We start from the raw sequence: 26,965 nt of genomic DNA on the forward strand, positions 1-26,965 counted from the left end.
AAATCCACTGCCCACCCACCTCGCCCATCATTGTAGCTTACCCAATCCAGATGTACAGTGACCACCTTTTGGCGTCCGCCCCCCAAATATCAAAGCCAAAAGGACACATCTTTGTGAGCTTGTTCGATTGCCTCGGTTGATGGATGGCGAAGACAGAAAGATGCGTCAAATCCAAGCGTCGACAGCGTGTATAGTACTGTTTCGATCGTTAGCTCAACTACAACCATGCGTGATGTGCTCGTGTGGGAGTGGCGCCACCAAACCCAGTCGTGCACATTTGGTATGACGGCGTCCACAATCCCATATGGGAGTGGCGCCACCAAACCCAACCGTGCGCATTTGGTATGACGGCGTCCACGATCCCCACCCCCCCGTCCGATCCGCTCTTGCTTAATTCAGTAGGTGAGGCGTCGTCCTGGTTGTTGTCCATGGTGTTCTTATGCTGGTCCATGCTCGATTCCCTGGACCGCGGCCGACCACGTAGCTCTCCCTCCAGCCACTTCGGAAGGACTATCAGCCGACGGCCATGGAACTCATCTGTGACGTCATCGCCATGGCTGGGGCCTGAGTTCTGTTCGTCACGCTGGCAAAATTGCTCACCATGCAACGACAGTAAATATTCTCCGTCCACGTTCAGCATCTTTAAAGCAGGCGACGGACGGCTGACCTCATCCGGCACGCGTTAGCCTTTTAATTAATAATATTGCTTGAGAGAGGAGGTAGAGTGGTGGTATACTTCATTGCTCGGCCAAGCCAGCCAAAGGCCTCGAGGCTCTTGAGAGAGACAGAGGGTGGAGGAGGAGGACAGGTCTTCCTCTCTGCTTTCGACATCTGGAGATCTCACGCCAAGGGCCAGAGTGACTCTTTCGAACAGCCAAAGTCCTAAATCCCATCCCACTCCTCAGGCATATATATAAATATATCCACTCCCACCAATGCTTTCCCGAAACAAGCCACCGAGAGCGGGCTCTTTATCTCGGCCTCTGCAAACCTTTCTCTTTCACCCCACCTTTTCTCTATCGCGCTCCGGAATGGGGATTGGTGGGTGGCACCGAGGCCAGGTCATCGGTCGCGGCTCTTCTGCCACCGTCTCCCTCGCCACCGCTCTTACCTCCGGTGAGGTCTTCGCGGTCAAGTCCGCGGAACTGTCTCGCTCTGCCATCCTGCAGAGGGAGCAGAGGATCCTGTGCTCGCTGGATTCTCCCTACGTGATCTCTTGCTTCGGGTTTGACCTCAGCTTGCCGACGCCCTCCGGCGGTCTCTACTACGATCTTTTCATGGAGTACGCCCCCGGGGGGTCGCTGTCCGATGAGATCGCGAGGCGTGGTGGACGGCTCGACGAGGTCGCGATTCGAACGCACGCCTGTGACGTCCTGAGAGGGCTGGCTTATCTTCACTCGAGGGGCGTCGTCCACTGCGACGTCAAAGGCCGGAACGTCTTGATTGGGTCCGACGGACGCGCGAAGATCGCCGACTTGGGCTGCGCAAGCCGGATTCGTGGCGACGAGGAGGAGGTCGAAGGAGATTGCCAGCGATTAAGGGGCACGCCGATGTTCATGGCGCCGGAAGTCGCCCGAGGGGAAGAGCAGGGGCCGGCGGCCGACCTGTGGGCACTGGGCTGCACGATCATCGAGATGGCCACCGGGCGCCCGCCTTGGCCGGACGTCTCCGATCCGGTCGTTGCCATCCACCGAATCGCATTCTCGCAGGAGACGCCGCGCTTCCCGAGCTGGCTCTCCGGTGAGGGGAAGGACTTCCTGAACAAGTGCTTGAGGAGGGATCCCCGGGAGCGGTGGACGGCGGAGCAACTCCTCCACCACGAATTCGTGGCTTCCTCGTCGAAGCACTGCCCGAGGTCAAAACCAGACGCCGATCGCAGTTGGGTCTCCCCGAAGAGCACTCTCGATCAGGCCTCCTGGGAGTCATTGCCGGAGCAAGACGAGGAAACGGTCGAACACCTCGATGATCCGTCGGCGAGGATCCAACCGTTGGTTTGCAGCTGCGGTCCAAATTGGACATGGGAGGAGAATTGGTCGACGGTCAGGCGCGACGGCGACCCGATCGAATTGATGAGCTGGAACAGCACAGGACGAGCCGATTCAACGACGGATTCTCCTCACAGTTCACACTGCTCAATCGATGGTAACGGTAATACTAGTAATTCTTGTAATACGAGTCTTGCATTCGTCAGCCGTCAGAGAGTGGCGAGGTTTTCCGAGAGCGGCAATGTTTCAGATAACCATGAACAGCGAATCCAATCTAAGATTTGCTATTGGCTCGTTTGCTTCCATCTTATTGGCTATCGGCTTTCGTCTTTCCCCTTTTGTCGTTGTTGCTGTCTTATCTGTCATGCACGGAGAGAGATGAGAGGAATCCTAAATGATTAAAGGGCAGCCGTCCCAACCGCTGCGCGCACGGAGAATAAAGCAACGAGGAAGAGTTAGATTTGGGCAAATCTGGTTGCTTCCCTTGTCAACCATCTCCGCGATCAGTGGCGACTTGAGTCGGGACGTAACTACTGACTTCAGATGGAAATAAATGTTACAGCGATTCGACGAATGACGGATCCGAATTGGGAAAATGATTTATAATATCGTACGGTTCAGATTAGAAATTTTGGCAGGGTGATGTCAACATGTCGGCTAGGATTCAATCACCCGGGAAACTTTGGCAGGGCGATGTCAAGCTTCTCCTTGACAATGTGTTGAGAAATATAGATCAAAATTAAACTAAATTTAAAGAAAAATCAAAATTTCTTGAATGATTATAGGCTAATTTATGGGACTAAACTGTGGTGATGCAATTCAGATGAGGAAACGTTCTACCTTACGACCGTCCACTAACCAAAAACGGTGGACTCGTGTGTCGACGGCTTCCTCTTAAGCGCGCCGCAGATATCACGGGAACTCCGCGCAACGACGAACGCCTACTGCCTCTGTCCTCTGCCAAAGGATTTGCATCCTGACACCCTCACCGAGTCGAAGCAGCTCCGTGGACACCCTCACCGACCCCAAAGTACACCAGATGCCGCCATTGCCAACCCAAGCGCTGCTGTTTTTCCTCTTCGCCGTTGCAGCCTTCGTCGGCCTATGCGCGACCGCGAGAAAGAAGAGAAACCAGTCGGTGGAGTCCGCCGGTAGCAGCGCCACGAAGCAACTCGCGGAGACGGCTGTGTCCGCTTGGGACGCTCTCGAGAAGGACAGAGAAGGGGACAGCAGCATGGCGTTGCCCCTTTGGCAGAGGAGGATACTGATGGGAGAGAGATGCGAGCTGCCCAAGTTCAGCGGCCTCGTTCTCTACGACGAGCTCGGCCGTCCCGTCCGCAGCAGCTCCAGCCATGACAGTCTTCTCAAGGTGATCAGCAAACGCAAGCTTAATCTTCCAACTCTTTACATCTCGTTGATGTTTGCTTCCACTGCATGCATGCAGGTGAAGCCAACGCCGGCAGTGACTACGCTCAGAGACTTGCTAGTTTGAATTCTCGAGCTGTAGGCTTGATATATATAAGCCCTTTGCTTGCAGGAGGAACTGATGTCTCTCCCTTTCATCTTCCTATCCCAATTCTTTTTCCTCATTGTTTGAGCTTTCAACAGGTTGAATTAACTTAAACCAAGAGGTGATTGAAGGTGATCTACTCAAAATACTTTTGGAGGCTTTGGTTGTGTCCAAGTCAGATCAGAGCTATGAGGAATGGAAGGACTCCATTTGGTTGGCTGTGATCTAACTGCGATCTTTCCCTTAGAGTCAATGGATGAGCAAATGCTCATAGCCCAATGTTGATGTGAGGAGTTGAACTTAATTATGCATGGAAGTCAATAGTTAGTTCCATAGAGAAGACTTCGAGTCACAGTTCTTTCACAGAGAGATATGCTGATGATTAAGAAACAATATGTATTTAGAAAAATCAAAATCAGTGAATCTTAGTGTTAACACATAGTAATAAAAAAAGCATATCCACCTTGCGAAGTAATCGTCGATATTAGTATTCATATATAATTTTATCTTCATATTTAAAGAGACTATTTCCCAAACTTAAATTCTTATCTTTCAAGTCAAAAGAGTAGTCTTACTGTTATTAATATTTAGTATATCCATTATAGAAGCTCGAACTTCTCTTATATCATCAGAGCTAATTTACTGAAGAAAATATTATATTATATATATATATATATATATATTGGTTTATATTGTAAGAAAATTTATATAATTTTAACGTTTTAATCATCTAACAAAGAGAAAGAAATACTTGTTCAAATATTCATAAAATAAAGATTTTTTATAAAAATTATAACCAGTTCATGCAAAGAATAATTTATATATTTGAGGCATATATGAATAGAGCAATTTTATTCATAAAAGCCTGACAATAGATTTTTTACTTGCGAGCGTATCTCTTTTCATATTTATTCAATTACCCCAAAGGTCTTTGAACTTAAGATGTAAAAAAAATCTAAAATAATCAATTTGGATTTAAAATTCACTAAAACAACCAAATACATTAAAATTAGTAGAGTAATTATTTATATTATGCTTCCATTTGATTAAGTCATATAACTTTTATAATATTATGCTCATAAATTGTTGAATCTCGGACTTTGATGATGAAGTCAATTGTCATTTGTTATATAATCTATATGTTGAGATAAGTGTGCAGGATTAACTACGATGAAAGTGAGACATGCAGCAGGAGTTACGCCGGAGTCAAGACATTGATCATGTTAGGAGTTCGAGAGTTCGACGGAAGTTCGGACAGTCATCAGAAGTTCTGCAGGAACAAATCCGAGAAGTCCATAAGCTTGCCAAAGAAGCTCGTCGAAACTCGCCAAGTGAATCGTCGCAAGTCCAGGAGTTTGCCAGAAGTCCGCAGGAGCATCACCGAGGGTTCATCGGATGATCGACGGAAGTTCGCCGGAAGCTCACCGGAAGAAGCGATTGACGCACCGGAGCAAGCTGCAGTAAATGTCTTAGGAAAAATCGTAGTTAGCACATTGATTAAGTTGGAAATGGGAGGTGATCCCATTAACTTAATCTTAGGGCAATTGGGCCATTGAAAAACCCAAATCGGGCCGAATGGATCAACCCATTCGGACCCTGATTTCTGCCAAGCGGTTGAACCGCCCAAGGTAGGAGGTTGCACCGCCTGGGCTCAGTCTTCGAGCGAGACTGGGAGGTGCAACCGCCCCAGCCAGGCGGTGGCACCGCCTGGGGCTCAGTCTCCGAGCGAGACTGGGCGGTGCAACCTCCCCTGACAGGAGGTGGCACCGCCTGAGCTCAGTCTTCGAGCTCTGCCAGGCGGTGCAACCGCCTAAGTCAGGAGGTGCAACTGCCTGAGCTCAGTCTTCGAGCTCTGTCAGGAGGTGCAACCGCCCCTGACAAGAGGTAGCACCGCCTAGAGGCTCAGTCTTCGAGCTCTGCCAAGCGGTGCAACCGCTCCAGTCAGGAGGTGCAACCGCCTGATCCCGGAATTCCGGGAATTGACAGTTTTGAGCTCCAAATTTGAACTGGGTTGGGGCCTATAAATACCCCACCCATTCAGCACTGAAAGGCAGCAACTTAACACCGAAATCTTGATTCTTTTATGTGATTCTTAGAGCTCAAAATTATTGTAAAGGCCAAAAGTTCTTCTCCCTCTGTTCTTCCAAGTTCTAAGTTGTAAAGAGATGAGAGAAAATTTCTGTAAGGGTTGTCTCCTAAGCCCGTCAAAAGGAGTGAAACTATAAAAGGGTGGTTGGCCTTCGCCTATTGAAGGAAGGCCTCTAGTTGACGTCGGTGACCTCGTCAGTGGAGGAAGCCAAAAGTGGAGTAGGTCAAGATTGACCGAACCACTCTAAATCTCGGTTTGCATTTACTTTGAGCATATTATCTTTACTGCAAACCTCCTCTGAAGCTTACTGCTTTTTGCGTATATACGATCGGGTTTCAAGCCTTTCACTTTCCAAATCAGCGTTTAGAAGTAAATCTGCTTTTTCGTACGATCATCATATTTCAGATTGCGTTTACGTTTTGAGCTCTACCATAACTGCAAACTGCCTTTATACTCTTGCTTAAACTACATCTTGCCTAATCAAGTGATTTATGAATCAGCATTTAGACGTAAATCAGTTTCTTCGTACGAACGTCGTATTTCAGCTTGCGCCTATATTCTGGTTTTCATCATAGTTGTAAACTGCCTTCATAGATTGACTTTAACATCATCTTGCTTAGAATCGGCTTTCACACAGAAATCATTTTTATCGTTCGAACGCAGTTTCGTTTTAATCGTAGAAAGTTTTCCGCTGCACTAATTCAACCCCCCCCCCCCTCTTAGTGCTCTTAATCCTAACATAAATAAATTGTGTTACGCTCGATTATAAAATAAAACAAAAAAAATACTAAATTTGATTATACAGAATTTATAAAAATCAATAAAAATAGAAAATTAAATGTAGCAAATTGTTGTACCATGTTTTTCTTGTATGGTTAAAATTTAAGGTGAATTACTTAAATTTTATAGTGTTAAATTTGTAAATGAATTATATTATACTTGATTTCAGAATCAAGATATTGATTTTCTAATTGAGTGTCACGCAATTTATTTACAAGTATAATACCATGAAATTTATCAACTCATTTCAATCTTTCAACATAGCAAACAAATATGATATATATATATATATATATATATATATATATATATATATATATATATATATATATATATAGTAACTTCATTTGTCTTTCTAATTTTTGAATTATTTTATGAGTTTTTACATCATATTTTGATATGTTATCATGTTGAGTTTTATGAGCATAATACCATAACATTTATCCAACTCATTTTAACTTTTTAATATAATCAATAAATATGATAAAAATAATTATTCTATTTTTTTTTAACTTTTATATACTTTTTGAGACCTTTAAATCAAATTTAATTAGATAAAAAAAAATTGTAAAAAAAGACGAATAAAAAATTATAAATTATTAAAATCTTTATCAACTAAGGTAATCAATGCCACCATATATCTATATTTACATAACATAAACATCAATCATATGATAATTATTAAAATGACATATTTACCCTTTTGCTGTCTTACGGTTCTTGGTAAATTTTGTAATGAGAGGGGCTCACTGGTAAAAACATATTAATTCGTGTTTTTGGGGTAAACTGCGCCCCCATATGAATATATCATGGTAACCATATCCCCTTTCAGTCTTAATATTCACACAAAAGTAGGACATGAAACACATCCATTATGCAATGCTACATTACTGGAGGCCTAAGCATACCAGCGACATCGTAACTCGTAAGCTGCACACACTACGAGCGGGCCCCAGCTCCGTTTCCAATCAGCATGCGGGTAGCTGACAAGCACAGACGCGTGGATAAATTGTTGTTACCAGATCAGGAATAAATACAGCGAGCCGGTCAATTTGTTGTCGGCTGGGATAGACCGAAGAAGATTTCCCAAAAGGAGCAAAAGCAGCATAAATCCGATGGCATACCCACCCACACCCACCACCGATGCCATCCACGAAACCCCCCTGTGACAGTGAGTACCACCGACACCCCGATTCTACTGGTTCCTTATACTTGCTTCCCCTGCTTGCCCGATGATTGGATCGTGTTGTGGTGCCCACTGGCTCTGCCGTTCTGGTAATAAGAGGAGCGGCGTGGGAATAGCGTCGGCATCTAGGTATTAAGATTCGGGTGGGAGGAGGGGTGTGGGGGAAGGGAAGAGGGAGGACGAGATCGAGAACACCGAGTCGGCTTCTTTCTACGGCCGTGTCCGTGCCGCTCTGCTGTCCCACCAGTCTCGAGGCCGCTTCGCTCACCTCCCCTCCGCTTCGTGTTCTCCTCCCCCTTGTTGGTGGACCTCCCACCATTCGTCTCGCGGAGAGATCTGCGTCGGCGCTCTCGAGGGGCATCGGGATCGAGGCCGAGATGGTGCCGAACAGCGTCGCGAAGCCGTGCTTCGGCGCTGTATGACCGTGCTGGCCGCAGGGTTTTCCTTCGAATCGAGGGCTCGGTGGGCGGCGGCGGAGGGCCAGGAGGAGGCGGGGTGCATGAGGGATTTGGTTGGGGATTGGAGACGGGCGAGGAGGGACTGCAGGCTCGTGATCCGGAGCAGGTGCCGGTGGGGCAAATGCGGCTGAGATTGCCGCGGACTGTTGTCTTCTGAAGTTGAATCAGCCGATTTCTTTCCGAACTTCAACTAGTCGGAGGGTCCTTATTTACTCTGCGCAACAGGAAAGAGAAGGGGGAGATAAGGATCTATTTTAGGAGGAAGAGTACAAGAGTGTATAGTCAAGTCCTAAAAGATGCAGCAAGATCAGCGAAAGAAGGTTAGGGTTTCTTGATGTGCTCAATTTTTGCATGTATTGCATAAGAAAATTTAGCAAGAACTTCTTCTCCTTGTTTTCATTCCCCGTAACCCATTTCTCTTGCTTCCTTTCCGATAGGATTAACATGATATCTTTGCGCATAATTGATATGGGGATGAATCTCATGATTTTACTGTATTACCTGAATAACATTTGTTTCTATAGTGGACTTGGTTCTTTGGACTGCCATTTTGTTTTGGCCCTTCTGTGCCATACTATGATTTAAGCTTTTATTAACTTTGTCATCTAAAATTCTGGTTTGACATGATTTAGCACTTTTGCAAGTCAGTCACGTCTGATTAGTTTATTGCGGTAAAATCTCGTCTTTTGTTATTGAATTTTCCTCTCTATCTTTTGCTTTTATTTGTAGGGGAGTTTACTGTTGCATCTAAATATGGAGATGTGAACCTCGCTGCTGTAGGTAACTTGACCCTATTTTGATGCCTTTGGAAGATAATTACATAGAGAAAGAGCACAAAGTTTGTCCACTTTGATGGCGTAGTGGATTCCACTTTTCAAGGAACCTGATTCTGTTCCATTAAATTGCTAGTTTAATAACAAGAATCTCTCTGTTATCATAGTTATCAATGACATTACCAAACATTCCGTGTCCTTCCTAGCAACTTCTGCTGTATCCTCCACTCTGTCTTTGTTTGCAACAACTTGAAGAATCATTGGATTTTGACTTAGCTGGCGTGGAGATTAATTATTGTCTTCTGATAGTGATTATCTTTGAGATTTGTTCTAAAAGGTCTCTTCCTTGTTTAATATTGTTACTTATTTCTGCAACTGAATTGGTTGTATATCATTGATCATGAGCGATCCCATTTGTTATCTAGATGATGCAGTAACCTTGATAATTTGGAAATGGTAATAGCGAATTAGCGAAAAGAAATAAGAATAGCAAACATTTCCATGCATAGGAGTGGCACGTATGAAATGTTGATGAACAAAAAGAGACCTGTATCATTTTGAAGTGTTTCATTATCTTTATGAGTTTTAGGGAAAAAAAAGGCTCTTGTTGTATTCAATTGCACGTTGTTAAAAATAGCAGAGAACATTTTTTAAGAGATTTTTCTAAATCTAGATATACAAAGTTGATCTGGTATCTAGAGTCTAATAAAGCGGTGAGTTATATTAGGTTTGGACTTACGGTACAGCTGTTCTAACTTATGAGATCTGTACATAAACTATGAAGAATATGGACACATATTGCTTGAACATTGCTTATAGTACGCACATTCAATATTTTGATGTTCATGTGGCTGTTGATATGATTTCGTGGTTTTACTTTTTGATCATTTTCTTGGAAATTATTTTATTTCCTACAAGGATTTCGGGTAGTCTAGCCTTTAGCAAGCTTATCAAGAAAGAAATTGTATGCAAAATCAAACTGATTATTAGCTATGCATGATCAAAGCAATAGCTCCATTTAGGGTTGCAACAAGTCAATTTTTTCTGGTGCTGGAATCTTGTTAACTAGGTCACTGACTCTATCTTATTGCAATGATATTTCTACAGAACACATCGGAGATGGACTTCTTCACGGAATATGGGGATGTCAGCAGGTACAAAGTTCAGGAGGTCATTGGTAAAGGGAGTTATGGACTTGTGTGTTCTGCCATTGACACACATACCGGTGAAAAAGTGGCCATAAAAAAGATACATGATATTTTTGAACACATTTCTGATGCTGCTAGGATTCTTCGTGAGATTAAGCTTCTTAGGCTTTTAAGACATCCTGACATCGTGGAGATAAAACACATTATGTTGCCTCCATCAAGAAAGGACTTCAAAGATATTTATGTTGTCTTTGAGCTCATGGAGTCAGATCTTCACCAAGTCATAAAGGCTAATGATGACTTAACCAGGGAGCATTACCAGTTCTTTCTTTATCAACTGCTTCGTGCATTAAAATATATCCATACAGGTAAAAATCTCATGTCAAATGTTCTATTTCATGAAGTAATTCATTATGATGTTTTATATGCTCTTTTGGTATATTCTCATTTGTAAACCTCTATAATGATCCAGAAAGCATTGCTTGTTTGACACTGTTCAGTGTTACTTTTGATCATGTGTGGGAAAACTTCATATTAAGCCATAAATCAGGCTCTTCAAAAGAGGTTTATGAGTGGGGATCCATTTAGCCAATCATGTCTATACATACAACTCACATGAGATCATTTTCAGTTTTAGTTTTTTGCCAGTTATAGTTTGTGAATATGAATGCTTAGAATTACTTCCTTTGTCCATGCTGTATACACGTCTAATGCTTCAAGATACTTCCTCATTGTATTTGACACCATAGAAGATATTTTAGCAAGTGAAATTTACTTGCTGTATCCATATACTCTCAGGATTCTTAGGAAATGTTTCATAGATGCTCCATTGGGAAACTTTGTTTGCTAACAAAAGGGTGATATGCATGTTCTTGCTCTACTTACCTTCTTATAGCTTGACTATGTTAGTTACACACCAGCTACATTTACCTCTCTCCTTTTATGGGAGTGAAAGTTAGCTGAATATTTATGATGTACCATGGGCAGCATAAATAATTTATGATGATCTCTCCAAACAGGCACAACCTGGTTGCAATTGAAAGTAGTTTTGCGGCACCTGTTTGTCTTACACTTCATTTGGTAGGGCAATCAAAGTAGAAAAATAAGATACTTGACCATTTTTCTGATTGTGATCTTCTCATCTGATTGTTATTTTCAAACTTTTGGGAGGAGGTGATATCTTTTGTATGAGTAGGTGATTTCTTTTGTAAGATGCTTCCTCTTTATAGTTGGCAGCAAGAGGAGTTCATTTTTCATTATGATGTGTCTATTCTCTTTGTTTTGTGTTTTTCCTGAAGAAATTTATTTCTCCAGGGATTTTGATCTGCTTGTTTCATGACATATGGTAGTAACGTTGTTCTCTTTTTTTTTTTCTTGTAATGACTGTCTTATATCTTTCTTATATTATATTAAATTGATCTGTTATCAACATGAACTTTTCTGAATAATGTTTTCAAAATTCCTAAATGTTTCTTGGATCTTGTTTCTTAAATTTCTTTTTATGGTTGACTTGTATTAATCTTATGCTGTCGGTTATCTTTTTATATTCAAAATGCTAGAGTACTAAATGCCAAATACAGTGTTCAAGCACTTCAGATATTTGCCTTTGTTCTGACACTGGGCTTTTGTAATTGCAGCTAATGTTTATCACCGAGATCTAAAACCAAAGAACATTCTGGCAAATGCAAACTGCAAACTTAAAGTATGTGATTTTGGTTTAGCAAGAGTTGCATTTAATGACACACCAACAACTATATTCTGGACGGTATGCCAAGAAAACAGTGGAGTTCTTTATCTTGAAACTTGCTTTCTTTCCTTGAGAATTTTATGTAAACTGATCTTATAGTTTCTTTTTTCTGTAACTTGAGTATATTGACCTTCAGAAGGTAATGACATATCTTGTAGGATTATGTTGCAACCAGATGGTACAGAGCTCCAGAGCTATGTGGATCATTTTATTCGAAGGTATTGTATATTTGTAGGATAAATTGCTTGTCACATGATGCAATCCCAATAAAATAGTACACCTCTAAAAGTTTTATTGTAGTTTTAGTCATGTTGAAGTGTCACCATTTACTAAACCAACTACTGGGTCTTTCGTGTTGTAGTGCCACATGAGGTTGGTTTTTGAAGCATTATTTTAGTTAGACGAATTGACTAATAGTTGTAGAAGAAAGTTTCCCATATGCGATACATGTTTAATATGTGTATCTCTATGCATACTTTTGCGCATGCATACTATCATACACAAGTAATTATAAAGTTATGTGCATATATTATACATGAATGTGCTTGTGTATTCATATGTATTAAAAAAAATGTTGAAGTATTCACCTTTAGATATTTTACTTGGAGATGTAATATATTAGAAATGAAGAATTGGATATTCAAGAAGGATTAATTTCTCCTCTCCTATAACCTGACATAGCTTGGTATTTGGGCACTTGATTGTGCTAAAGAACAACATTTATTTTCATTTATGCTGTTTTGTCATTTAGAAATAGTAAATCACAGTTTTTATGATTTTGCAGTATACCCCTGCTATTGACATTTGGAGCATTGGATGCATTTTTGCTGAACTCTTGATTGGAAAGCCACTTTTCCCTGGTAAAAATGTGGTTCACCAACTGGATTTGATGACTGATCTTCTAGGAACACCTTCCTTAGACACCATTTCTCGGGTATGCTGACCCTTCTCGTGAATTTGTATGGAAAACATGATATTATTATGTGCCAAGTACCAATGAAATTATTTATTTAATCGGTTCTCTTGCTGATTCCAGGTGCGTAATGAGAAAGCAAGAAAATATTTAAGCAGTATGAGGAAAAAACAACCAGTGCCCTTTTCTCAGAAGTTTCCAAATGCTGACCCACTAGCTCTAAAATTATTAGAAAGGCTTTTGGCGTTTGACCCAAAAGATAGGCCATCAGCTGCGGAGGTATGTTTGGTTAATTTATGTGCATATGTTGTCATACCCTAATTTTTTTTTAGATGTTCTTTGCTTTAGAGTGAATTTATTACCACAGAAGTATCTCTTTTCTACTAGATATCCTGAATAATATTTATCTGACAAGAAGAAATTCTGTGTTATTGATCAGGCCTTAGCTGACCCTTATTTTAAGGGTCTGTCTAAATTGGAAAGAGAACCTTCATGTCAACCAATTTCAAAAATGGAGTTTGAATTTGAGCGCCACAGGGTGTCAAAGGAGGACATTAGGGAACTTATCTTTCGAGAAATATTGGAATATCATCCACAACTTCTCAAAGAGTACATTAATGGAACTGAAAGACCAAACTTCCTATACCCCAGGTATTAACCTGGTTTTCTTTATTTATATTTTTTTCTTATGCATCCTGTAAAACTTTCTGCATCACGTCTATTTTGCAGCGCTGTTGACCAATTCAGGAAGCAGTTTGCGTACCTTGAGGAAAATCGTGGTAAAAGTGGACCAGTAGTTCCATTAGAGAGAAAGCATGTTTCTCTCCCTCGGTAATTGTTCATTTAGCATTTAGGTTTTGTGTGCATCTTATTTTCTCTTTTTTTTTTTAATGTGAACATGTTAAGTTCTTTATGGAATTTCTGTGAGTGTTTTGCATATTTCATGCATAATGATGACATAATGCAAAATGGCTCAGAATCATAACATGTTTTGTGAAGGTGGCTAAGTTAGGGGAGAGTATAAGAGGATAGTGGTGTTTCATAGATTGATATAATTGGCTTGTGGCTACACCAGTCTTATGGTGGCTTCAGGAGTAACTTGATATAGCAGCTTGAAATATTATTGAAGGAGCAAATAGATGTTTTAACATAGTTTTTAAGGAAAAAAATAAGAAACATAAAACATGTTTAAGTCAATAAAGATAAGGTCATAGGGCCTTGCAGCCAAATCAAAATTTTGTTTCAATAGTCTAATTTTTCAAACAATTTATCTTTTCTGACTTGCCTTCTTTTCAGAGACTTGAACATATGATTGCTAGGGTTCTTATGAATCTTAAAATGGGATGTTGGGCATGTACTTCTAGAGTTAAAAAAGACTTTGTCATTATGCCATGTTATGAAGTTAATGGCAAACATGTTTTTTTCTTGAACTTCACGAGCCTTTAAAGGTTATTTGTTGTTCTTTGATGGAGGTAAGTATAGAAGAAAAGTTGAAGAATACCTTCTTAGAAACAGTAATGTCACAGTCAGCTGCGCATTGTGCACCCACAACACCTACGTCATTTTGTCACTAACTTAGCTAAATTTGCCTAAGTTATGCATAATCCTTGCGACTGTCTTTTTAAGGATCAACCTAAAAGTAACCTTTTTAAACTTTGCGGACACAAGAAGTAGTCTGTTGGCATATCATTTTGTAAAAGAATGACACCATAATGCAATTACTATATCATTTATGATAATTGGCCTCACGAACTGATTTTTGAGCTTTGACTTCACTGTGCAAAACGTCAGTCATCTCAACTCATTTAAACCTTCTTAGGTGGCATAGGTTCGGGTGGGGCTTTGGAGAGTTAAGTTTGGGTCACTCAGGGATAGTCTTGCTGATCTTTGACACCCAGTTAAGTGGCTATTGTGGACCTGTGGCTGTCTTTTGAAGTGTTTGAAGTCCTTCAAGGTGTCCCTCAAGTGTTTGTCGAATTGTTTTAATCATGTTTGTACGAGACACTAGAATTGTTTTAATCTCAGTTGTACGAGACGTGAATTGTCTGCCGCATTTGACGTTACCAATCTCTCTTATGTAGGTCCTTTGTGGACCACACAAGGTTTCTTTTTTGCTAATTCTTTGCGGACTGATACCACAAAGGTTTTGCAGGACATAAGAAAATATAGCTAAACTCTATGATGGTAAGGTGGTCGACTTTATGCATTAAAGGACAATGTTTGATTGGAGAAAATAAGTTCACCATGCATCCCATGTCAATATTATATAGAGGCTGATTCTGTCAATTATATGAGTTCACCATGCGGGTTTGAGTCATAAAGTTTAAAACCTTGATCGAGTGGGGGTTGGGATGATATTACTTATCCTTGTCTTGAATGAACCCTGCTTGTCCCATAAAAAAATGCCTTTCACATTTCCATATAAATGATTCCTCAATTGACAAATACAATCAAATATATATCAAACATATATCAAATGTAATCATAGCACTGAAGGGGGACAAGTGGGACTTTTGAGTGGTGAAACAGGAACGTTTTAAATATAATCATAGCACTGAGAGGGGACAAGTGGGATTTTTGAGTGGCGAAAAAGGGACGCTTTAAGTAAAACGTGCTCTGCCCTTGCACCTTGTCATCCCTATTTGTGATAATACTTTGGACTGGCATCACTGAAGATATCTCTATCTGAAGACAGCCAAAAAGATCTCAATAGTTTAAGATCTTCAAGAATTTGAGGCTGATTCTGTCAATTATATAAGTTCACCATGGGGGTTTGAGTCATAAAGTTTAAAACCTTGATCGAGTGGGGGTTGGGATGATATTACTTATCCTTGTCTTGAATGAACCCTGCTTGTCCCATAAAAAAATGCCTTTCACATTTCCATATAAATGATTCCTCAATTGACCAATACAATCAAATATATATCAAACATATATCAAATGTAATCATAGCACTGAAGGGGGACAAGTGGGACTTTTGAGTGGTGAAACAGGAACGTTTTAAATATAATCATAGCACTGAGAGGGGACAAGTGGGATTTTTGAGTGGTGAAAAAAGGACGTTTTAAGTAAAACGTGCTCTGCCCTTGCACCTTGCCATCCCTATTTGTGATAATACTTTGGACTGGCATCACTGAAGATATCTCTATCTGAAGACAGCCAAAAAGATCTCAATAGTTTAAGATCTTCAAGAATTTGAGTTTTCTTTTATTTTATTATAGTAAGAATTTAACTTGGCATCACTTGTAGCTAATTTTCATTGAGAATTGGAGGGTATTGGTTGTTGAATTTGTTCTACTGTGAGTGGCCTTGTCCTGTGCCATACCTTACTAGATCCAATAATTTGGTCATATTTAATCGGTGGTTCATCTGGATCCAATCATTTAATCTGTTGAATCCACTGTCAGATTGACAATTTTTGGCAAAAAGTAGTTTGAGAAGTAGAAGAAGAATATGACTGAAATAAAAGGAGAAAGTGGTGATTTCGATAAAGTGAGGGCTATAACTTGAAACCTATTGATGTCAGCTTGAATCAATCGAAATCGTCTGGGACTGACAGATTCAGTTGGGAATAACCAGCCTCAATCGATTGTGATTGGTTGTGCAGTGGAGTTGATTGATCTGGTCATTGAATGTTTTAAGAATAGAAAGGCCTATCTCTATCCAGATTGGTTGATTTTCAGAATTTGACATGTGTTTTGTGATCAATGTTCTTGTCCATTCCAAATTTTGACTCTTTTTTGTGCAGTCTAAAACACATACGATGATAATGGGGAACACATCTTTACTGGGCACTGATGTCTCTCCCACCTGTACTTAATCTCCCATCGATGAGACTTACGTATTTCAATCACTTGTTTTTGTAGATCGACTGTGGTCCATTCTACTTCAGTTCCTCCAAGGGAGCAACCAAATTTGGCTTCATCAAGAGGGAGTCAAGTCATGGATGACACATCCAACAACCCTGGAGACAGTGGAGCACCTAGAAATGTTGCAAGGACTTCACAGTTACCTCAGAGGATTCCAACTGGTACATATCTCATCCCCAAGTTCCCTTTCAAGTCCATTATTCCATCCCCTGGTAAATCATCCTATTTAGCCAAGTTGGCAATATTGCTTTTACGATTGCAGCTAAACCTGGGAGAGTGGTGGGTTCTGTGCTGCCATATGAACATGGAGGTCCAAAAGATTCCTATGATCCAAGGAGGCTGATTAGAAATCATGGCTTTCCACCCCCGCCGGTCATTCCTCCCACCTTCTGTTTCAACAGAGCGATGGCCAATCCGACATGCTCGGAGCGGAACTCAGTAGAGGCAGAGAGACTCGTGATGGACCGGAAACCTCACCGATCTGTGCCTGACTTGGTTATGGACATGGGTGTCCACGCTTTCTGTCAGCCTCGAGGTGCGAAGGCTGATTCAATGGAAGACGGGATGATCGTGGATGCGAACATGCTACCCCCAAAACCTACATACAACGGCATCGCTGCTGCTGCTAATATGGGCGCTGGTGTCATGCAGTTTGGCGTAGCAAGAATGAAATAGGTCGCAATATGTTGGTAATGGTGTTAACTTGTATTACTCATGAGGGAAGAGAAAGCAAGGTTCTCCAATATTATGTTAGTTTATTGTGGATGCCCTCCTAAATTACCGTAGATGAAACCCCCGATGCCTTCTTTTTTTTTTTTTCTCGTACTATTTGCTTCTTTCCTTTGTTTTCCTCCCGCGAGATATCTCCCGTAGAGCGAGTATAATGTCTTAAGCTTGTTTTTAGTCAACAGGGATGGCTGCAAATGTTGCAAAAACAATAATATTTTGATAAATTACAATATATGTCTATTCATCCATAGATGTCACGACATAGCAAGACTAAATGTTTATTTATAATTTATAATATGAGATGACATCCGAAGAGGTATCGCAAATTCTAGCTCGTTATGACTTTTATAGCATATAACTTTGCTCTTGTGTTGGTTGACGTAGTTTTATACCTTTTTCTCAATTTTTCTTGGGATAATTATAGATTATTCATTTACTTAAATCTTTTTAATATTTTAGTTCTTAGATTTAAAAAATTTATATTTGAATTTTTGTAGTTATTAAAGTTAAACATTTAACTTTATTTATCCTAATGTTATCTGTTCTATTGATGAAAATACAAAAACGATCAGTAAAAAAATAATTTTAATATTCTAGTTATGTTTTCAATGGTGACGAATGATGACGCTCTTGGTGTCGCGAGTAATTGTTTTGGATGAGAGAGAGCGATGACGAGAGGTGAGACAAAGAGAGGAGGAAGAGAACGATGTGGATGTTGACGTTTTGCATCTACATCGACGTTCCTTGGCAACTGTGTTGACATCGATACAAATGTAAAGTTATAAAAAAATTATTCGAGATCTGCATCGTCATCTGATGCAAATGCAGAACAATGTCGCTCGGCAATTACATTAGCCTATGCAGATGTAGAGCGTCACTCTGTATCTATATTAGCGCTAATGTAGGTGCCGAGAGGTTATTTCGTCTCTCTACATCTATGTTGATATCGCTAAGCAATTGTGTTGATGTCGCTTTGTATCTGCGTCGACACAAATACAGATGCTGAGTGACTCTTTCAGCGCTCTACAGCTACATCGATGCAGATGCAAAGCGTCGGCATCTGCGTCATCCTCTCCCTCCTCATCCATAACAACCACTTGCGATCTCCAACGGTACCATCGTTCATCACCATCGAAAATGTAAATGAGATATTGAAATTATTATTATTTTTTATTTTCATGCTTCCGTCGATAAAATCGATGGTATTAAAGTAAATAAAGCTACATATTTCATAACTATGTGCAGCTTCAGAATTACATTCTCATGGTCAGTTGTCATATGCCAACAATCAATCTAAACACGAAAGACAAATGACTATCGCGTTGCGTCACTTTTTAAATGGCTATCAGAAAGCTTCGAACTTTCTGTCTACAAAATCTGATTCTCATCCAGCCATTGGAGTTGAGAATAATTAACCTGTGGTTCATCCTTGTTCATGTAAGAACGATTTTAGCAGTTGTCCTCAAGGAAGAAAGATAAGGTAAGTTGATTATGATGATTTTGATTTATGAAGAGGTTCACAAAGAGATACAGAATAAAAATGATGCTTCTTTCTTTTATGAGTACCTAATTTAAACATTTTGTAATCCCAGCAACTACTATCATATAGGAGCAAACGCGTAATAAATTAATGAAGTAAGATCGACAATACCAACTGCAGAAGGGTGCAATCATCATTCTAATTCGTAATCAGCTATTCCATAGGGATCTTAAAAATTAACCACGGAAACTCTTCCACCGGAAGCTCAACCGATGACAAGGATGAATTGTTTTATGAACTATTCATTGTACAAAGCAAAAGAGTGCAAATACAACATGTTTTGAAGAATGTTTATGGGGTCTAATATCACATCAGAAACCGATAATCAAGACACAAAATTGAACTTTTACAAAGTTTTTAATATTCGGTACATGACTTTCCCCCAATTGCCAGCAGAAGTCAGCTGATATCTTCTTAATGTGAGTGAGTCACTCTCACACTTAAAACATGATCGGCTATAATTGATTCTTCTGTACTAAGCAAAGATACAGTAGCTCAATACTTGAAGTGTATTAGAAAAAAGCTTATTGAATAATGTCAAAGTTACAAACAAGAAGAGAGACATTTGAGCATACCGTACCCACAGCATAACGCTTATGGCACTAGATGTGCAGCATCGCCTGCATTCCATCTTATAGAACCAATAGCCGTTTGATCCCGGCCTTCTGCTCCGAAGTCAGCCTCGGCGGAAACCTTATGTCGAACTTGATACGAAGATTTCCTTTCCTAGATGGATCTTTTGGTATTGGCATTCCCTCTCGAACGACCACCTCCTCGTAGCCAGGATGAATGACGGAGTTTATGGGTATTGTAAGGCTGCGACCATCAAGTGTAGTCAAATGAACTGTATAACCGGTCAGGGCTTCGACCAAAGATATTTTCTGAGTTGCAATCAGATCGTTTCCTTCCCGTGTGAACACATCATGTGGCTTTTCATCTATGATGAAAACTATATCCGCAGGGATAATGTTGGGAGATTCATTCCCTTTATCTGGGAAAGTAATTTTGGTTCCCTTTTTCCAACCTGCCTTTATGTTGATCGTCAGAATTTCTTCCACTGTCTTTGTTTTCCTGTGACACATTTACAGAGTAAGCAAAATATTAGTAGATCCAATGAATCTAACATAAACATCACATTAACATAAATCCTATTCCTGTAGGATAAACAGAATGTCAATCTACACTGCCTACAGGTAGACATATGTTGGACTAGATTCAAAATAGTAGCAAGGCTAGTAGTTAATAGTAAAGCATGAACTTTCCACTGAATAGTAGGTTCTGCACATTGGAAGAGGTAAAACGCTCCAACTAGTAAACCAGTTTGTGATTAAGGATTGCAGCAACAGCTCTACGTTTCAAGAAGGAAACAGTATATAGGCATGACTATGATTCTTCCATACAAATACCTTGTGCCTCAAAAATACAATAAAAATTGCAGTAGCAGCTCCATATCTTATGTAGAGAGCACTGGGCCAAGTTTAATTAGAAATATGTTTCCATTTAATGACTTTCTTCGTACTGCATCTACCATTACATTATTGCATAAACTTCTTATTAAAACATCCAATGTGACAGTAATTTACAAGACACCATTTGGAAGAGAACAACTTAAGAGACATATCCTATCGATTCTGCACAATATGTTTATCTTGAATTCCCAGAAAAATAAAATGCTTTCTATCTAATTAAATAACGAAACGATAAAAGATGATGGAAGAAGCAACTCAATAATGAATTATGTGGGGTACATAAGGTGTTACTCATTACTTATCCTATCAGTTCACGATCAGCAACCAATGATGACTAAGAGTACGCACGACTAGAATAAAAAAACTACTTACTAGTAGACAACTGAGACTTTCATACATGAGATCCATGAACCAACCTACATCATCCATTATGATGATGCTGACAGTTTTTAAAATAGAGGGAATTAATGTATGTATGTATGTATGTATGTATGTATGTATGTATGTATGTATGTATATAAAGCAAACAAGTATTACAAGTGAAAGGAGAAAATTCAGAATAATGCAATCACAATAAGAGAGAAAGGATATATGACAGCATTCCTCTACATGATCGATAAAAGTGGTGAAGTCCATTCATAGATATATATGATCTCAAACTAGTAAGTTTGATGACTGTAAGATGAATATAACACCCGATTGGCAGCTATAGGCCTAGTGATTAAAACTAATGAGGAATCACATCAAAATAACTTTGATCATGAGAATGGGGAACGGTAGCTCTTCAAAGACATCTTTTGTTTCACCAAGACAAACTACCTCGTCACATCTTTACCGATGGATCCAACTTTCAGTGATGAAAAATGAAGTTATTATCTTGTGCAGATCACCAAAACACATAGCAATAATGTTTCTACAGTGAAGCAAGTTTCTTTCAACAGCAAGAATGTTTGGAGCATATTCCGAAAAAGCACGCACTGATTAGATCAACCAAGAAAGCATGATGAACCAAGCTTTAAGATCTCTTCGATAAACATAAGAGAAGAATCTCACCCACTGGCATCGACAATCTCGCGCGAAATCTTCATCTTCTTGGTAGTCCCTTTATACAAGTCCTCGAGGCTGCATGGCAGCCGATTCTCGATTGGCGCTGCCTTCCGCGGCTGCTGAAAATTCATCGACGCGCCTTCCCCGCCGCGGAAGGTTGACCCGAACATCTCCTCCCCAAACATCCCCCCCATCCGGCTAGGGAACCTCGATCCGCCCCTGCTGCCGCCGCCGCCCATGCCGCCGAACGGACTAGAGAACCCGAAGAACTCCGAGAAGATGTCGTCGGCGCTCCTGGGGTTGAACCTGAACGTGGCCGACTCGTCTCCGCCGTCGAACCCGCCGGACCCCGGCGGCGGGACCTGCCCCTTAAGCCCCTCCTCCCCGTATTGGTCGTAGACAGCGCGCTTCTGAGGATCGCTTAGCACCTATCAGACAAGCGAGCCACGGATCAGCAAGGCTGGATCTTGGGAGGCGGGATCAACGGATCACCAAGATCGTACCTCGTAGGCTTCGGAGATCTGCTTGAACTTGGCCTCGGCCTCCTTCTTATTGTTCGGGTTCTTGTCAGGGTGCCACTTCATGGCGAGCTTGCGGTAGGCCTTCTTGAGGTCGTCGTCCTTGGCGCTCTTGTCCACGCCCAGGATCTTGTAGTAGTCCACGCCCATCTCCTCCTCCTCGCCTCCTCTTCTGCTGTAATTCTTATGCTCCTCCTGCCTTCTCCTCTTGCTTTTATGGTGATCGGGGTGATGAGCATGCGCGCTGTGCCTCTTCCTTCCTCCTAAACCTTCCAGTGTGGCTTTCTTTCTTCTCCCTTGCTTCGACCTTCTTCCTGCTCGTTGAATCGGTGCAGCGATGGATGACACTTCGATCTTTTTCTGTTCGTGGAATTGGGTGGTTTGGTTGGACCGGGAGGGCTTTGGAAGGTTTGAGAACGATCGTTGCCGAGTTGAATGGCTCCGGCCCAATCAAGTGATCTGTCGATTTGAATGGCTCCGGCCCAATCAAGTGACCTGTGGCTTTTGTGTGAGACCGTTCACTAATTGGGCCAATATGGGATCAATTGCTGACGATTAGACCGAGAATTGAATCAGGTTTGAACTCCAAGATCCGCTTCTTATCGGATCCGGGTCTCTGTACGAGGTAGTCTCAACCCGATAACATTTCGTCCTTGAGCACTCCGTCCTTGTAAGGAAGTGGTCGTAGCGTCTGTCGTGGATCGGGGAGAACCAGCCGTGAGGGTTTTGAGCTTTTCTTTGAGGACTTCTATCGAATGTCTGGCGTTCGCAAATTCCATTCACAGGATGTTGATCTGATCTCTTTTTCCTCTTTTCTAGATTATCATTTTCTCGTTTGCATTTGGTTTAGGTACTTCTCCAAAAATGAAACGTTCTTGAATACATGTAAGACGTTTGTGTTCGAGGTGATTGTGAAGATCTAATCAAGAAACCTATATGTTTTGAGGTAATTGTTGATAAATCCTTTCCGGATACAAATAAGTACTTTGGTTTCCAAGTTTTTAACATGCTTGATGCTGATAGTGAGCATAATCTACATATTCTAGCGCTGCTAATGAGTGATCTTTCTTTACCTTTCACAGCAGAACATATTTGTGGAACTTGTGATACCTCTATGATCCTTGGGAGTAAAAGATGTATTCTGCTCTTCCTGTTCGTTAATTAAGATGCTTGAACGTTTCAAAACTTGAGTGATATGTTTTGTGTGGGAATATTGTATATATAACAAGGCATGATGGGAACACTTTGAAGTCCAAGAAACAGATAATGAGAGATACTTACAAAGAGTGATTTGTCGTCCATATAGTGCATCTCCAGTGCTAACACTCAGAATGTCAAATTTATTTATCATATTTAATTAATCTTTTAGGTGTAGCACCAAAAAGTTAGCTCCAACTATTGGAACTTCTGAGGTTTTTTTACCTAAAAAAAAGACTTTTTGGCCCCATCCTGCAAAATAAGATCACAGTTATGTCAATGTGCAAAACCATTAATCTTTATATGTTGTTCTTCTATATATAATTTCAGATAATCCATACACTTTTGACAACATGGTATGTAGGGTATTTCAATTTTTGATTTATCTATTACAGCATCTGTGGTTAATTTCTTAGAAGCAAATAATAAGCCACAAGCCTCAGCTCATTCTTGACAACGAGTAGGGTACAAGATGTACACAAACCATTTAGTATATTATCAGTGAAATGATAATATTATAGTATCACTTAGTGTCTTACAAATGAAATGGTAATGTTACAGTGAGGTTGGATTTACAGTATTGTATTCCTCTAAAAAGAAAAAACAATGGCTTGGGTGAAACATTATGTGAGCATTGTTGCGTATGACAGATAGCTGGTTAGAAGTTTGGAAGAATCAAGGAAATTTGAGGAAAGTAACAAATTGAAACAATCATCAGTGGCCGAGCTGCTTAGTTCTTTACCTCTGGATAGCACCCCACAACCCTCTGTGGAGTTCTTATCTGTGAGTTATGGTAAAACAACTCCTATGCAGCTACATGTTTGTGTGTATATCTCAAGCCATCCATCTTAAGTTTTCTTCACTTGTTTTGAAGTATCATCTAAATTGGCTTTCTATTGCTAGGTTAGATGGCCTTTTGGTTTGGAAAATTGCACCAGCATAACTATGTGACTAGTCAATCAAATTAAAAGTTATTCTTGCTACATATAGGGAATGATTACCAGAACTGTCTGACATTCTTACAATGTAATATTGATATAGCAGGGTTTCTAACGTGGATCAGAATTCCGAATTGAGAATCAGCATAGTGTATATACAATATATCAAATTATGATTAGTTCTTTTCATAGAACAGCTATGATATTCTTTACATGCTCGGGAATCCTTGCTGTCGTTCTCTGGCGTCCTAAGAGGACCTTGAAACGCATTACTAAATTTAATGTAGCGTACAGTAGTTCATAATATCAAGTAACTCTTAGTGTGTTGGAACCATCTTATGGCAAATCTTTGTTAAATTAACTCTTAGTACCTAGAAATCATCTAATAGCTTACCTGCCTTGGTCGAACAAACTTGGAATCCTTAATTCTACTCTGTCCTCCATCACCAAGCGATTAACTACAACCTACATGTTTCAGCCATTCAAGAACCCAAGTTGTGTTGTTGTTTTGGCAAATTTTAGTTACCTGTAACTAAATTGTAATGAAACTGCATGTGCCAAATCCACACCGATAGGCCAGTTCAGAAACCTTTTTCGTGAAGTACATGAGACTTCTGAAAGAATCCTTTTTCAGTTACTCCTGCATCCTATCTTATATTCTTTCAGAAAAAAACATATACAAATATCTCAATATTTGCTTATTGAACTCTAGCAGGATGCTTTTGAATGGTCTAAAGAGCTTTTGATTGATCATCAAATGTTGCAAACCAGTGCCGAAAGCTCAATTTGACATAGTTCGAGTGAAAAGGGTTTTTCGCATACTCTTCCTCTGATTTCGACACTGAGGTATCTCTTAATTGTCATTTCACTCATTCTTTTTAAGCTCGATGATCATAACATCACAGTATAGATTGACTGAACTTGTTATGTTTAGAACATGAGTTCACAAGATCCTTGTTTCAAGATCATAGCACGATGGTGACTAGAGTAGATGGAAACCTTTGCTTCACGAAAGTGTTCTTGCCAGAAGAATCAAGATGTGCTACAATGGTGAATCCATCACACGATCCTGCTGCATCTGTGCTCCTTATATGGACGATGTTCTTCCAGGAAGAACCAGTTCAAGGTAGTGAAGCTGGCCATGACAAACACTGTTCAGATCATGAGGGAGACCATCTGCTGCATTTTGTAACTTGTGAATGTATTCTCAGCTGATGATATTTGCAGACGGCAATCTCCTCTGGGAATAGCTTACAATTCCTTGTATGCTTTAACATACTGTAAAAAGGAAAATAAAATGCAATCCACATCTACTGAAATGAAGAAGTGATTAAACTACATAAGCCATTGATCCACATCTACTATAATATGTGAGCCCATATCATCTCATTCACTTGTGCTTCCGTTATCATGTAGACTCACAGGTTCTCAGTAAACACTGTCTTGTTGATTTGGCTTAGAGTGGAAATTGATGTTTCTTTCTTATGCTCTAAACATCTTTTTCTTTATCATAAGGTTGGAAATTATTTAATTCCTTAATTTATTGATCAAATTATATGATCCAATAAGAATAAATTTGTAAGTCTCCAACTATTTGAGGTCAATTACATAATTTTTTTGTCAATTACTATTTGAGGTCAATGAGATTTGTAAAAAAATTATATGTTTAGTAAAGTAAATCTTTATTTATAGTTTCTACTAAAACTTTATAGGTTTTTTTCTACCTTTTTCATACCGCTAATTTTTTTTTTTTATTATCACGGTCTTATTTATTAACATATATTCATATCATTTTAAATAATTTTTCTCTCATTTATCCTCTATCAAAATGATACATAATTATCCATAAATAAAAGTATTTTTTTCTTATTTTTTATAGTAACTCCACACATTTATCTTAATATTCTCATCTTGATAACATAAATTTTTTATATATTTTTTTCTTAACTGCTTAACACTTAGATCCATAAAATATTATTGATCTTATAATTACTTTATAAAATTTTACTTTTAATCTTAAAGATAGTTGATAATCACTCAAGACTCCCGATGTCCCTCGACATTTTAAATATCTTATTTTTACTCAATAAGTAATATATTTATCAATTTTTTTCTATTTTATTAAATAATTAATCAAAAATATCTAAAGTTTTTATTTAAAAGGATTTCTTGTTTATTCAATTTAATTATATTCTATTTTTATTTTTAAATTCACTAGAATTATATTTTATGTATTTAATTTTAGTCTTATTTAATCTAAAATCTTTAGTTTCTAAGATTTACCTCCATAACTCATGTTTATAATTAATTCCAAACATAAAAATTTAATGTGATTCTTTAGTGTAATCTTATACTAATAGAAAACTCACTAAACATACTTCTTATAATTCAAACATGGGTCGCTACATTAATATATATATTTTTAATAATATCAATATAATTAGTAGATACATCATTCTTTTATAAAACTCACCATAATAAATGTTTAGTAATTCTATTGTAGGCCTTCTCTAAGTTAATAAAAATCATATGTAAATCTTTCTTTTTCTCCATATATTTTTTCATTAATTATATTAATAAATCAATAACTTATATAAATAATCTTCCAAGCATAAAATCAAATTGATATTCAGAGATATTTGTTTCAAGCATTATCATATTTGTTCCAAGCATAAAACTCACCTTATGATTTTAATTTTTCTATAATTTGAATAAATTTATATTTTACCTTTATTTTTATAAATTGGCACCAAAAACTCTTTCTTCATTTATCAAACATCTTTCCAAATCTCATAATTTTATTAAATAATTTAGTTAACCAAGTTATTCTTTTATCCCATAAATTTTTTCAGATATCAACTGGCCTTATACTCTTGTTATTTTCATCTTCTTTAATATGTTTCTTATTTCATTAACTTTAATTTTATAAATAAATTTATAATGATTAAATCTATTACTATTATTTATCATTTAATTTAAATACTATGTGGAATATTTATTAAATAATTCATAATAATTTTTATCTTTTCTTAGTCCCGTTATCATTAATAAATATTCTTTGATCTTCAT

The 26,965-nt window shown here is 39.2% G+C and overlaps 4 protein-coding genes and 1 long non-coding RNA gene across 9 annotated transcripts; 4 read left to right on the plus strand and 1 right to left on the minus strand.

The window, feature by feature from the left end:
* The first annotated feature begins 770 nt into the window (after positions 1–770).
* Positions 771–2,402, plus strand: LOC135627442 (mitogen-activated protein kinase kinase kinase 17-like). Its single transcript, XM_065133546.1, has one exon. It carries the CDS (start codon positions 936–938, stop codon positions 2,385–2,387), a length of 1,452 nt encoding a protein of 483 aa, XP_064989618.1. The 5' UTR covers positions 771–935; the 3' UTR covers positions 2,388–2,402.
* A 40-nt stretch (positions 2,403–2,442) lies between these two features.
* Positions 2,443–3,634, plus strand: LOC135627443 (uncharacterized). Its single transcript, XM_065133547.1, has 2 exons — positions 2,443–3,354; positions 3,430–3,634. The coding sequence occupies exons 1-2, from the start codon at positions 3,025–3,027 to the stop codon at positions 3,475–3,477; spliced, it is 378 nt and encodes a 125-aa protein (XP_064989619.1). The 5' UTR covers positions 2,443–3,024; the 3' UTR covers positions 3,478–3,634.
* A 4,060-nt stretch (positions 3,635–7,694) lies between these two features.
* Positions 7,695–17,435, plus strand: LOC103971225 (mitogen-activated protein kinase 10). 2 transcript variants are annotated; one of them, XM_065134459.1, is made up of 11 exons: positions 7,695–8,328; positions 8,738–8,788; positions 9,889–10,297; positions 11,567–11,694; positions 11,835–11,894; positions 12,461–12,610; positions 12,713–12,868; positions 13,029–13,240; positions 13,319–13,420; positions 16,456–16,619; positions 16,721–17,435. In XM_065134459.1, exons 3-11 carry the CDS (start codon positions 9,901–9,903, stop codon positions 17,131–17,133), a joined length of 1,782 nt encoding a protein of 593 aa, XP_064990531.1. In that variant the 5' UTR covers positions 7,695–8,328; positions 8,738–8,788; positions 9,889–9,900; the 3' UTR covers positions 17,134–17,435. The 2 variants fall into 2 exon arrangements, with proteins under 2 accessions (XP_064990531.1, XP_009383467.2); XM_009385192.3 differs by lacking the exon at positions 8,738–8,788 and having other exon boundaries at positions 7,696–8,328.
* Positions 17,436–18,927: 1,492 nt separating this feature from the next.
* Positions 18,928–22,137, minus strand: LOC135627974 (uncharacterized). Of its 3 annotated transcripts, none has more exons than XR_010492741.1 (4): positions 21,747–22,137; positions 21,250–21,671; positions 19,303–19,798; positions 18,928–19,197 (listed from the first exon to the last, which is right to left on the minus strand). XR_010492741.1 is itself a non-coding variant. In XM_065134460.1 (3 exons), the coding sequence occupies exons 1-3, from the start codon at positions 21,909–21,911 to the stop codon at positions 19,360–19,362; spliced, it is 1,026 nt and encodes a 341-aa protein (XP_064990532.1). In that variant the 5' UTR covers positions 21,912–22,136; the 3' UTR covers positions 18,928–19,359. The 3 variants fall into 3 exon arrangements, 1 of the variants encoding a protein (XP_064990532.1); XR_010492742.1 differs by having other exon boundaries at positions 18,928–19,202; XM_065134460.1 differs by having other exon boundaries at positions 18,928–19,798; positions 21,747–22,136.
* Positions 22,138–22,414: 277 nt separating this feature from the next.
* Positions 22,415–25,307, plus strand: LOC135627975 (uncharacterized). Of its 2 annotated transcripts, XR_010492744.1 has the most exons (4): positions 22,415–22,518; positions 22,612–22,707; positions 24,612–24,742; positions 24,831–25,307. It is a non-coding gene; the product is annotated as an uncharacterized LOC135627975 (long non-coding RNA). The 2 variants fall into 2 exon arrangements; XR_010492743.1 differs by having other exon boundaries at positions 22,444–22,707.
* The last annotated feature ends 1,658 nt before the right edge of the window (positions 25,308–26,965 follow it).

The sequence above is a fragment of the Musa acuminata genome, chromosome BXJ2-11, assembly GCF_036884655.1.
Source record: "Musa acuminata AAA Group cultivar baxijiao chromosome BXJ2-11, Cavendish_Baxijiao_AAA, whole genome shotgun sequence".
Lineage (NCBI taxonomy): Eukaryota > Viridiplantae > Streptophyta > Magnoliopsida > Zingiberales > Musaceae > Musa > Musa acuminata.